Source organism: Paroedura picta, chromosome 4 (assembly GCF_049243985.1).
Source record: "Paroedura picta isolate Pp20150507F chromosome 4, Ppicta_v3.0, whole genome shotgun sequence".
Classification (NCBI taxonomy): Eukaryota; Metazoa; Chordata; class Lepidosauria; order Squamata; family Gekkonidae; genus Paroedura; species Paroedura picta.
In genome coordinates this window covers 93,607,872-93,620,552 of record NC_135372.1, presented here as the reverse complement: position 1 = coordinate 93,620,552, position 12,681 = coordinate 93,607,872, and the positions used below count along the sequence as shown (strand labels likewise).

Sequence of the window (12,681 nt, the reverse complement as noted above, 5' to 3'; positions counted from 1 at the left end):
AATGCATGCTTACTTGGACCTTCCATTGATATTGCTGGGCATTCCTTTCAAAGACACACACAACACAGGATTATAGCCTTAATCTTCTGGATTTTTATTTAGCTCTTATTTGAACATCTACCTCTTGTTTAGCCATTCCATTCATACTACTGCTTTAGTTTATTTAATTTCCAAGAGCATCTCTTTAATAAATACGATTTGTGACAATAACACTCTGAAGGCTATAATCTAAAATAATTCATTTGTATTGCAATCCTATTCAAGGATACTCTAATTTAAGCCCATTGATTTTAGTAGATTTAGATGGGAGTAACTCTGTTTAGGATTCTACTTGGGTGTTTAAAATATTTTTGCCTTGCTTTTTTCCCTTAAATCTGTTGAGTGTCATTCATATCAATGTAACCTAAGTTGCCTTGTCACTTTTACCCTGGTCTGAATGCTGGTTATCAAATGTGATTACATGTTTCTGAAATCAAGCGGCAGCATAGATGGATCCCCCGAAAAAATTAATATGGTTGCTACCAATATCTTGTTGCTACCTTGTTGATTCGAGAATTCCATTTCATATTTCTTGTCAGCCAAAATGAAGTAGAAATGTCCTGATGATTTAATATGAACAGAACAGACTGGTAAAATGCCAGGAGACTAGCTAACAGTTGTATTTTCAAACCATGTAGGTGTTACAATCCCCACAACCATACTTTAACTGATGGTGTTTCCACTGAGTTTTAGTAAAACCCCATATTAACTGGAAGCTATTACAATTTTTAACATAACTGCCATAATTAGAGAGAAAATATGCATGTGACAGTAGTAAAGTCTCTGGGCCATTAACTTGAACACTAGGACATAATTCACATCTTTGCTTCCGAAAATGCAGGCTGCAGTTGAATATTTGCATTCCACATTGTGCTACAGCCCCTCTACTGTTTTAATCAAGCTACAAATTTCTGTTAGTGCACAGAGTTCATGTGCCAGCCACATTCAGAACACAGTGTCCTGTGCTCTTCAAAGCAAAATTGCTCGAGGCAAAGAGAACAATAAGTCAGCTCAGCAGCTTAAGTGATGTTCCCTAGATTGGCTAAGCTTTCTTGCTGTATAATCCAAGTGTAACTTTATCCAACCGATCTGTTTTACATAGCATTTTAGGATCATTTGATAATCAAGTGTGAAGTTTTTTTCTTGTTCTTTATCATATTGAAGAACTCCTTTTCTTACACATGTCTACTATGGAAGATTTTTTTGGGTCTTCTAGGCACTTTTGGATGCAAATTATGTTCTAGTACTACAGACTAACAAGGCTACCCCCACTAAAACTATCAAGAGAAAACTTAAGAATTTAGCAATTGATAATAGGTTCTTGCTACCTTTTGTAATTGCTTGATAATAATTTTGCCTTAACTATATCCTTTGAGATAGCAATATTTTGCAGCATGGATCTCATTCACAGAAACAAGGCTCTAGAATTTGTAAATTAGTTTTGTATAGGTAAATAATGGAGACTGTGTGAATATTCCAGTCATGTCACCAGCACTGGTGACATGGGTCCTCCCCCCCCCAAGTCTATTGGCATTCTACCCTTTAGTAGAGTACTGATACGGTGACAAAGTTAATTGGCTCTAGTTATGTGGCATTTTGAATTTTTTTCGGGGGTTATTAAATGGCAACGCTCAATATTGAGCAGGACCTTACCTTGTTTTTGTTGATATGTGGGTTACTGGTTTCCGTTTTGTCCTAACCCAGTCTGGAAGAATATACAGGTGTAAAATTTGTGGCAATTTTGAAACCCTCGGGTAGATTTCAGGGGAGTGTCCTTTGATTTGTTATTTTCAATACAACGCTGAAAGAAAACTAAGAACATTTCCTGTTGATATGTGTAATGGAAAGTTGTATTGTCTACAGTTATAGGGATGCTGCTCTTGTTTCAGAGATATTTTGCTGTGTAAAGGACTGTTTTCTCAATTATTAGGAACAAATGGTTCTGAAAAGATACATTTAACATTGTTAATCTCTTAGTGCCTCCAGCATAGGCAGTGATCCATGTACAGCTTGGATGCTCTGCAATTTAAAGGTGATAAATAGGTGCATTTTTTAAAAGTAACTCCAGACATTTTAAAATGCCAAACCAGATGAAACATCCGTGATCATATTCCAACTACATTTAGTGGTAAATTGCAGGGGGGGTCGTTTTTTTTAGAACAGTTGTTTATAGTATCAGCATGGGAGGTGATAAATGGGTTTAACCCTTCCCAGCTTGCATAGTTTGGCAAGCAAAATTAGTCCTCCTGGGAAAGGTAAAGATTGTTGCTGTCTTTATCTATCATTGTCCCCTTTCACAGCAAACTGCACTGTTGTGGGTGGAGGGAAGCATATGTCATAGTAGACAAAAATATGCAGGGTGGGAAGAGTTAAGCCTCTTCTATCGCCACGCAGTACCATTGACCCAAATTGGGAACTTTCAGTTGAAAGATTATTTCACAGCAATATCTTGTATAGCTAAGGGGAATTTTTTTGCAAACTTTTTAGAAAAAGCCTACATATTTAAAAAGAATTGGGGTTAACTGACTTAAAAATGTTATGAAATATCACAAGATGATCAGGGCATATCAAGGAATTTTTATCTCTTCATTCATCCCTGCAAATTTGAGATTTCGTTCGTTCTTGTTTAACCTCCAGTCCCTCCATGATGTCAATGTATAGATGTATAGATTGGTTTTATTGGGGCTTTTATCTCTTTTATGTAACCCGCCATGAGACTACAGAAAGTGGCGGGATAGAAATCGAGTATATAAATAAATATATATAAATACCTTTGCCCCTTTGCTACATATAATGAGCTTAATGTATGGAGCTTGTTCAGAATTTACTTAGGGTAATATGTACTGATGAATTTTAAATCGTAATCATTGACTTAACAGCTCTGTATGTGTTGATAACTCTGGAAGAGAAAAAAAGCTTATACCCTCAATTTTTTGTTATCTAAGTTGCCACCGGACTTGTATTTAGCTGTGTAAATATAGGTGATTATATGAGGGATTCACTGAGGGATTCACTCAGCACCAAAAATTCACAGACAGAAATGCAGTGGAGGAATATGCTGATCTACAGCCCATGTGCAGACAAGAGAATTGTAGACTTCTAAGAGAATTTTGCCTTCAGTGAGTAGTTTAGCAATGACTCTGAGGGAGAAAATTCCAGTGGAACAGCTCAGAGTGACAGGAATATATACAGAAAAATACACTTTTATTGACATTTTCTTGTTAAATCATACAATGTATTTGTTTTGGAGGGAGAAAGCAGGACTATACTGAAACTAACATTCACTAAGAAACCAGAGCATTTGGTTAGCAGCGGGTATTAGATAACATTCTGGGTGGGTGTGAGTCTTATAACACCCTTGAAAATGTAAGACACATTTGTGGAATACAAAGGGCAGTGGAAGAAGATGTGTTCCATTATTTACACCTCCCTTAATGAGCATGTGCACAATCTCTCTGAGATTGGAGTTCTTTTATATCTGCCCTCCAGAAATGCTGTAGGCATGACTGAACATCTTGTCAGGTGACCTTATGTGCTTTTGTAGGTGTTCTAGGAATCATGCACCATGATAAGTCAGGTGCCTAAGAATCAGGGACCCCACGTGGTACCTTCCCCCATGGATTAGGGCCATAGCCTCTTTAAGGACATTCAGTGACATCTCTTTCCACTGTTGGGAGCCCCTCCACACCCAGTCTGGCCACAATTGTTCTCTGCTAAGGGCCCTGCAAATCTTTAAACTGGCTGTGGTGCTACAGGCTACTGTGGTGCTACTGGCTGTGGTGCTACAGGCAAATCCTTAAACTACTCCTGATAAGAATGCTAGCAAAATTGAACATTGGTCATATACTCTTTTAATGCCTGCCAAAATATTTGATTGGTGCATCATGGTATATAATTTTCCCACTTCCATGCAGTCCACCTGAAAGGATTCTGTGGTGGTAGAATGTTTGATTGCAGAGATGTAGCATTTACAGTTGGAGAAGGAGAAGACCATGACATCCCCATTGGAATTGACAAAGCTCTGGAGAAAATGCAAAGGGGAGAACACTGTATCCTGCATATCGGAGCACCGTAAGTTATATCTGTAGATTAACAGTTAGATATATCTCCTTTAATATTTCATTGAAAATGTGGGTTAGGTTTTATTGGTACGGCTTCTTTGTAAACCATTTTCAGCTGAAGTAATTTATATATGGAAAAGGAAGCACATGCTGCATTCTGAGTTGTCTTGTTTTCAGTCTTTACACAGTTCTCACAAAATTATACTTTAGAATAGGGAGTTCTGCATGGCTTTTGTTATTTCCCTTTTCCTTATAGAAAACATAATTGGTTATGGCTTGTCTAATGGATAGGGAAGAAAAAAATGAATTTAGGCACCATTTCAAACATTTTAATGTTTAAATAAACTTTTGATGTGTAATGTTTAGTGTGATTGTTGGAAGCTTGCAAAAATCCCATTAATGAAAAATAAATGCATATTGTACTGATGACGATATTAGTGTTAAATAAAATGTAAAGTGTATAATTACATTCAATCTGAATACAAAGGGAACAATCCTGAGCACAGTATAGTGCATAGAGTTGCCACAGATGAGTTAGTTGGCTGCTGGTTTCCTAGGTAACATCTGCTTTTCCGGAGCCCGCTGTGTAGCTAGCCAATAGTGAATATTTAAAGTGCTGAATAAAATGTCTCATTCCAAGCCATTTCTGTTGAGTTGTTTCCGTTTATTTCAGATATGGATTTTGTGAAGCAGGAAAACGTAAATTTGGCATAGAGCCAAATACTGAACTTATATATGAAGTTACACTGAAAAGCTTTGAAAAGGTGAAAATGGAATTTATTTTAATAGTAAACAGACATGCATATATTTGGCACTTATCCAAAGGATCATATCTATAAAGAAAACATTGGAGGGGGCACTCTGGTGTGTTTGTAACAAAGCTTGGTAAAATAGATACGTCAACTAAGATCACAGTGTTCTTGTGTGTTAGTTTGTTTTATTGCTTTGGGTGGGGTCCAAGACTTGTTCCTAGCGTTGTTCCCTTTCTATTTTTTTTTTCTGGGCTGCAGACAAAAAAGTTCATGTCCTGCCAAATAGTACTGAAAGGAGGGCAGGGCAGAATAACTGAACAAGCTGTGCCCTCTTTGGGGTGCTGGAGAATGTGCCTATGTCTGTACAGTACTGTGAAGGAACAAGATGTACATAAGTTGGAGCATTGGTGCCAGTCTCTATCCTGGGGAATGTTTGTAGGAGGAATGCTTTGCTGATTGGTTTCTACTCCACCCTTTCTAACCTCAAAGGGATTTGCAGAGGTTTCTCACCCTTTCTTGAATGCATCTCCCTCTATCAGTCCTCCTAAGGACTGAGTTCTCAAGGAAGTTTAAAGCAGAGCTGTAACAAATTTCGGAAGGGAGGCAGATCGTCAAGCTTAATTTCAGTACTTTGAGTCCTAAACACAATGTTTTATGCTTAATCTATAAAACCTGATAAAGTTTAATAATGTACAACAATAATGCTTCTTGTTTGTTTCCATTGTAGTGAAGGTTATTGTTGTATTTTTCTGTATTCTTGCTTTGATTAATTCATTATTCCCAAATGCTTGTCTGCAGGCCAAAGAATCTTGGGAGATGGACACCAAAGAGAAACTTGAGCAGGCTGCCATAGTCAAAGAGAAAGGAACTGTGTACTTCAAGGTCTGTGCGCATACATCTAGGAACAGTAACATCGGCAAATGTGATTTCTAATGAGTACTATTTGTATTAATTGCTAGAAGTGACCTTTTTTGGAAGTATAATACATAAAATACTTGCCACAGGGGCATAATTGTGTGTTTTCCCTACTGTCATTGCAATAGGCAAGAGAATTCAGTGGAAATGTGGCTTCTATGTAGCAAGTTTCCAAACATTTTCCCTGCGCCACTGCCCCAGGGCTACCACCACCACAGTCATGTTTTGTGGCAATTCTCCCAAGAAGACAACTCTGTAGTTTATTTGGAGAGACATACTTACAGTGACATTAGGACTCTGTGCTGCCAAAGCTGGCTGCATACAAAAAAACAAGACAGTTATAGGGTTCAGCTCCCATACTAGTTGGTCTTCACACGCTCTGTGATCTTAAAGTACCCCTTATGATCAAAGTAAAAGTACAGTTTACAGCTTAGCACCTCAAGCTGGGAAATGGACACAATTTATATACAGTGACAAAGAAACCAGATGGCCCCAGGAAGCAGAGGTGTGAAATCTCCCATGGAAAAAACTCCACAAAACAAAATCAGAGTCCAGTGGCACCTTTAGGACCAACAAAGATTTATTCAAGGTGTGAGTGCAAGCACTCTTCCTCAGACTAAACTGAAAAAACTAAACTCAGAAAAAACTGGAGGAGTTAGTTTTAGGAATGAGGACAATCAAGTGCCTGAAAGGCATCATGGGACTCTGGTCAAGCTGAAAATATCATGAGCCTGGGCAAACCATATTATTGGTGGGCTTCTTCATTTTTAAAATTACCAACTGACATATCACTGTGGCATTATAACATAACAATATGTTGATCTCTGAAAGCCCAGCTTTCATTTTTTAAAAGTAAATTTGTAGCTCCTCTAATTGTGGACATATGCTTCTGCATTATATTTCTGCAATGAAAGGGCCAAAATCAATTTTTAAAGAATAAAAGATGGGAATTCAGAGCAACTAGCCAATAGATTTTTGTAATGTTATCATGTTGTAAAGATGTATCAGTTGCTGTTTTTTGCTGACCAGGAATCCCCAGACATTCTTGTCCACGTGAGTCCCACCCTGGTTTTGCCATAATCTTTCACAAAAAATTGAAACAGGGCAGGTTTGAGAAAGATCACAGGAAATGTGGGGAAAACCCACAGGGTACCTGGAAATGCTACAAAGTTGTGGGGAAAATGTGGGGGGCTCACTTTCTACTAGTATCCAAGCTAGGGCAAACAACCCATATGTAAGTGACCTAAATTTCCCATCAGTCCTAGTGCAACCTGTCTTCTGCCTTGTCTTCTCTTTTAATGTGAGTTTCTGTGCTTGGGGTTTCTTGTAAACTGGGTAGAGGTTAGATCAGCCTTTATCAGCTTTGAGAAATCCTGAAAGTGATGTTATCAGGCCACATCTTCTTGCCATGCTCTCAAAAGTCACATGTCACTAGAAATGACATCACCCAGACATTCCCTCTGGATATGACATTACCAGGCCACTCTAACAGCACAGGAAGTGACAGCACAGAAATATTTTTCAGATGATTTGTGAACCGAACCATACCTATACTCTGGGCTGGCTACCAGTTTGTCCTTCTGAAGGAATAGGGCTACAGCAGGCCTATGTTGCTCCACCCACACAAACACACACACACACAAACCCAGCAGTTAAGTTAAAATTAAAGTACTTACTTCTATGGACTCCAGTCGCTATCATGTGCAACAAGTCTTGGCCAGCAAGGATTTGTATAGGCAGGGTGCCTCTCCTTCTCACACCCTCCAGACCCATCATTGGCCATTTTTTGGGGGGGGGGAGAGGGAAGAATATGGTCATATGTTTTCTTAATTTAAAAAAATATACTAAAATATATTAATTTATTTCCTCCTACCCAGTCAGGGAAACCCTTCCAGGGATGTTGTGTAACCCTGGTTGAGAAAGCCTGGGTTAGATACAGGAAGATATGAGGTACAGCAAGGATTGATTTAGTGGGATTTTGGCTGGCTTTTACCAGGCAAATTGTGTTATGACAAAGTGAGGCAATACCAGTTTATCTGTCACTCCATTCATCTAGAGTCTTCTTGTGAGTGTAGACTGTATGAAGCTCTATCAGCCTGTGTATGACATTCATTTTACAGCCCAGCATTTCTGAAAATCCTCTTCCTCCATCCTTCTGATGCTTTTGTTCATTCAGATTGTAACCTGCAAATGTACCACATTTTGCAAAATATTTTAATAGGTGTGATCTCCTTTACCCTCTACTAGGAAGGCAAATACCCTCAGGCAGTGATTCAGTATGGGAAGATTGTATCCTGGCTAGAAATGGAATATGGCTTATCAGAAGGGGAATCTAAAGCTTCAGAGTCCTTGTTGCTGGCAGCCTTCCTCAACCTTGCCATGTGCTACTTGAAGTTACGGGACTATGCTAAGGCTATTGAGTACTGCAATAAGGTAAATCTGGGCATTGGGAGGACTGCTGGTAGTTTGGTCCTGCTCTGTGTGTTTTTCCTCCTCTTTTTCTTATGGTCAGAGTTGTTCTACCTATTTGAGAAGTACCTTGCTAGTTTTCATGTGAACATGTTTTAACTATTATCATAAGCTGCCTTGAACCAAGAGGAAAGGAAGGAGAATATACACATCTGAATGAATAAATACATGTGATAGATTTAGAAATAAGTATTTATGAGCTAGTAGCAAAGCCTGTTTCAAAAACGGACCATAGAAAGGGGGGGTGTAGGGGGGAGTGTTTCTGCAGAGAAGGGCAGCTGAGCTTGCCAGCTGTGCCACTGTGCTCTGCAGGAGCCCTCCTGCCCTTCCTTCTGGCTTTGCTCACATACAGCAGAGAGGGCCAGCAGACGGGCAGGACCGCATAGCTCCCCCCCCCCAAGATCTTCTGGTGACTAAGATGCCTGGAAGTGTGATGTAGCCATAGCAGAGTATAATCAGACAGCCCTCCTGGCAACCAGGAGACCTGGGAGCACGGGGTGGCTATGGCAGAGCATGCCTGGATGGGCCTTTCTGCCCTCCAGGCAGCCAGGAAGCTAGTGAGTGCCAGTCTCTCTCACTGAGGGACTATCAGAGGCTCTTCCCTGCCCCTTGCTCCTCCTCTCTGCTGCTTCCTGGCACTTAGCATGAGGAGGAAGGGCCAGCAGGAGGTAAGAGAGCCACAGTGCAGCAGGGCAGAGCACAGCTGGATGACTTTCCCCAGCTCCCTGTCTTACCTCCTGTCAGCTCTTCCTCCTCATGCCAAGTGCTGGGGAAGAGCATGGAGGAGGAGGAGCAGGGGCCAGGGAAAAGCCTCTGATTGTTCCTCAATGGGGGACAGCCATCACCTAATTGGGGGGATTCCCCCAGTGAAGGCCAATCAGAGGCTTGACATCGTCAGAAGGATGACCATACTTCTATGATCATACTTTATATGATATTTGTATGCATATGTATTCATAATGTTTACATTTGAGAGTAAGAGTAAGTTTTCTCTTAAGAGTAAGAACACGTTTTCTCAGTTATCTCAGGTGAATAGACCTATTCTTTCTGTGTGTATATAGTGCTATCAAGTCACAAACCACTTATGGTGACTCCACAAGGGGTTTTAAAGGCAAGAAAGAAGCAGAAGTGTTTTGCCATGGATTTCCGCTGCAGTCATCCTTGGTCTCTTCCAAGTACAGACCCTGCTTAGTTTAGAAGATCTCCTTGTGATCAGGCTATACCTCCTTGAATTGAAGATCAAAATTCCTTATTAAGATCAGGCTATACCTGATTGGATTGAAGATATCTCTGTTCATAGATATGTATATTACTGGAGTAGGAACATCTTTTCCTAGAATTCCTCTCTTGTGTCCAGAGAATATGTTCTCAGGCTATGAAAAATTAAGGCAGCATGACACCTTGGAATACGCTAGCATGATTCTAGTAAATACACATTTCCTAGGAAAACATTTGAATAGTGTGGTAGTCTATCAAAATCCTGTTACATTCATGTGAAACCTGTATAAATTCTTGTTGAAAGAACTTTTGTAGGCAATGCTGTGATTCTGCTGAGACGTATGGAATGAATTTTTTCAACAGTATTTTGTTCGGTTAATAACTATGCATATTTCTCAAATTGTCTGCATTCTTGGTTTTGGACAGAAATATAAAAAAACCAGCATGTGGATGCTAGGTTTAAGATGTGAGTGTCTAGATGCAGCACAGCTGAAGCAAAGTGTTAAAAATGAGAACATTTAAGTTGGTGAGATGAAATATGTAAAAAATAAGGCATGTACTACTTACTGCTGAAACTATAAATATCTGGGGTTTGTGAGTCATACACCAAACATTGCCTGTAAGTGCTCTTTGGGGCCTCTGTTTGGAAGCCTGAAGCATAATATCTGTTTGCATTCAGTCTCTGTATCGTATTTCTTTCTGGAATGTTCTGTTTGGAGGTATAGATGACTTTCATCTATAATGGTACATGTTTGAGATACAAAATTCATTTTATAGAGCAAACTAACAGTTTAGAAATAAGTGTGTGCTGTTCCTCTCTTTATTCTCACAATAATATTGAGAGATAGATTAGGATGAGAAATGGTGGCCATGGCATTCAAGAGATGCTAAGTGCAGAAGCATCTAATGTTATTACACTGTGAGACCACAACTATCCTCACATTCATTGGGTAAATGTGTGTTTAAGTCATGCTGAAGAAAAGAGATTCTTCGAGATCATAAATGTCTGTGCACTGGATCATTTGGTCACAGAGCCAACCAGAGGGGTAATGATCTTGGACTCGATTCTGAGTTCTCAGGACTGGGTGAGAGATGTAAAGATTACTGACCAGTTGGGAACAGTGATCACAATGCTGTTAAGTCCAGCAATCATGTTAATAGAAAATTACTCCTTAAGTCCCAAACTGTAAGATTTGATTTTAAAAGAGGGAACTTTATAACAATTAAGGGAATCTTTAAAAGGAAACTGGAAGGGAAACACAAGAGAGTCATATCCCTCAAGGATGTTTGGAAGCTGTTTAAAACCACACTAATTTGGACCCAGATAAAATGCATCACACAGGTAAGGCAAGGCACCGCCAAACTCAAAGAAGGCCTTCCTAAATGTAAAAGGTCTACCGCAATTAATTCTTTAGAAGGAGTCCAGAAGGGAACCAGGAAATTATAAGCCAGTAAACTGCCCTAATATGTTTCCCTGGCAAATTAGTAGAAACAGTAATCAAAGACAGAATTATTAGGCTCATAGAAGAACAAATCCTGCTGAGGCAGAGGTCACCTGGGGGACAATGTGGCAAATGGAGCTCAGTGCTGGTAAGGGTTAGGTAAGGCACATTGGGACAAAAAATGCCAACTTCCTAGTATAAGCTAATGGGGTCTGACCTTGCTGAGACTGAGAGAGAGAAAAGATTTTGGGGTTTAGTGGCTAGCTCAATGACAGTGTCAGCCCAGTGTGCTAGAGGTTATTGAACATAAAATGACTGCTATTATAATATCCCTGTATAGATCTATGGTACAACTTTACCTGGAATCTTGTGTAGAGTTCTGATCACTGTATCTCAAAGACAACATTGAAGAGTTGGAAAATGTACAAAAGAAGGCAACCAGGACAATTAAGGGCCTGGGCATCTTCCCTATGAAGAAAGGCAGAAGTGTCTGGGACTTTTGAGTTTATAAAAGAGACAACTAAGAGGGGGACATGATAGCGGTTTATAAAATTATGCATGGGTTGGAGAGAGTCAACAAAGACCTTTTCTGAAGTTGAATAAAATTTTGATTCAGCATTCTTGAAGTTTCAGGGAATAACAATTTTTTTACAGAAAAAATCTGGCTCTTATGGAATAGATCCAAATGCAATCTCTGTTTGCCCCACTGTTTGTGAAATATCAAAAACCACGATTGCTCCCTCCCCCAGAAGGCAATTTGCGGTTATCCAATGAGGAACCTCAGGACTTGAGTTTGCCTTCCTCCTCCACTCCCACCTCCAGTGGTGTCCTCAGAGATACGTATTCACACTACCTATTACCCACCTCCCATCCTCCCCAACCCCATCTCCCCTCCATATTATTTTAAATTTAAAAAATTATTACATTACAGCGTGAATTTGGAATAACAATAACACCCACCTTTAGTTAACACTCCAGAACATTATCTTATGTAGCTTTGTTTTCTGTTCAATCTTTCTCCCTTATTGATATGAGGAGAAATTTTCTTTCAAGAGGGAATCTGTGTCAGCAGTTATTCAGGGTCGTAAGCCTGCCAAGAACTAGGGCAGAGTCTGCACTTACTTTGTTTATTCCATTGTCAATCCTGTTGAATTCAGATCACTTTGAACTCTTCCTCTCCCCCCCCTCCCCATTGAAACAGGAAAGTGTTTTGCACGTGGTTAGGGTAGTTCAGAAGAGGGGGGGGGGAGCCAAGCCTCTTTCTTTTCTTGAAGGTGGGGGGGGAGGAGCCAAGCAGGGAGCCTCTTGAGGATCGAAAAAAGCAGAGAAGGGAGAAAAAATCCAGGACCAACAGAAGTTGAGAGAATTTAGGGGCTTCTCCTTTAAGGCAACTTTGTCACATGACCACCTGTGGCCAATCACAGGTCCTCTACCACGGAGGCGAGCCCAGATTCAAAACAGCCTTTAAATACTGAAGTTTAATCGCCCTAAATCCAAACAGAAATCGCATTCTGTGTAGAGGGCAGGGACTGAATCGATCTGGGGTTGGAATAAAAGCTCCATGCAGTTTACACCTAGGATTCCACATTCCCTCCTTCTGTCTCCCCCTCCCGCATCTAAATGCACCTTCAAGATTTAAGGTATAACTGAGTGCATCACACACTCTACCACCAGAACTCCATGCCATTAAAGAGATATTACTGAAGCTGTCGTTTTTCATTTTCCTAGGTAAATAATACTGTGAAATAACGAGTTGGTCCACAAAATGTTGTTGCGTTGCTGAGT

The 12,681-nt window shown here is 39.9% G+C and overlaps 1 protein-coding gene across 6 annotated transcripts in view; it reads left to right on the top strand.

Annotated features, from left to right (window-relative positions):
• The window catches only part of FKBP5 (FKBP prolyl isomerase 5), a 75,339-nt gene that overhangs the window by 49,482 nt on the left and 13,176 nt on the right, over nt 1–12,681 (top strand). For all 6 annotated transcript variants that reach the window (XR_013230382.1, XM_077334299.1, XM_077334297.1 and 3 more), the window contains exons 6-9: nt 3,954–4,110; nt 4,774–4,864; nt 5,651–5,734; nt 8,015–8,200. Coding sequence is in view for 5 of the 6 variants with exons in the window: in XM_077334299.1 (XP_077190414.1) it covers nt 3,954–4,110; nt 4,774–4,864; nt 5,651–5,734; nt 8,015–8,200 (518 nt within the window). In the remaining variant the exon portion in view is untranslated. The remainder of the gene's footprint in view (nt 1–3,953; nt 4,111–4,773; nt 4,865–5,650; nt 5,735–8,014; nt 8,201–12,681) is intronic.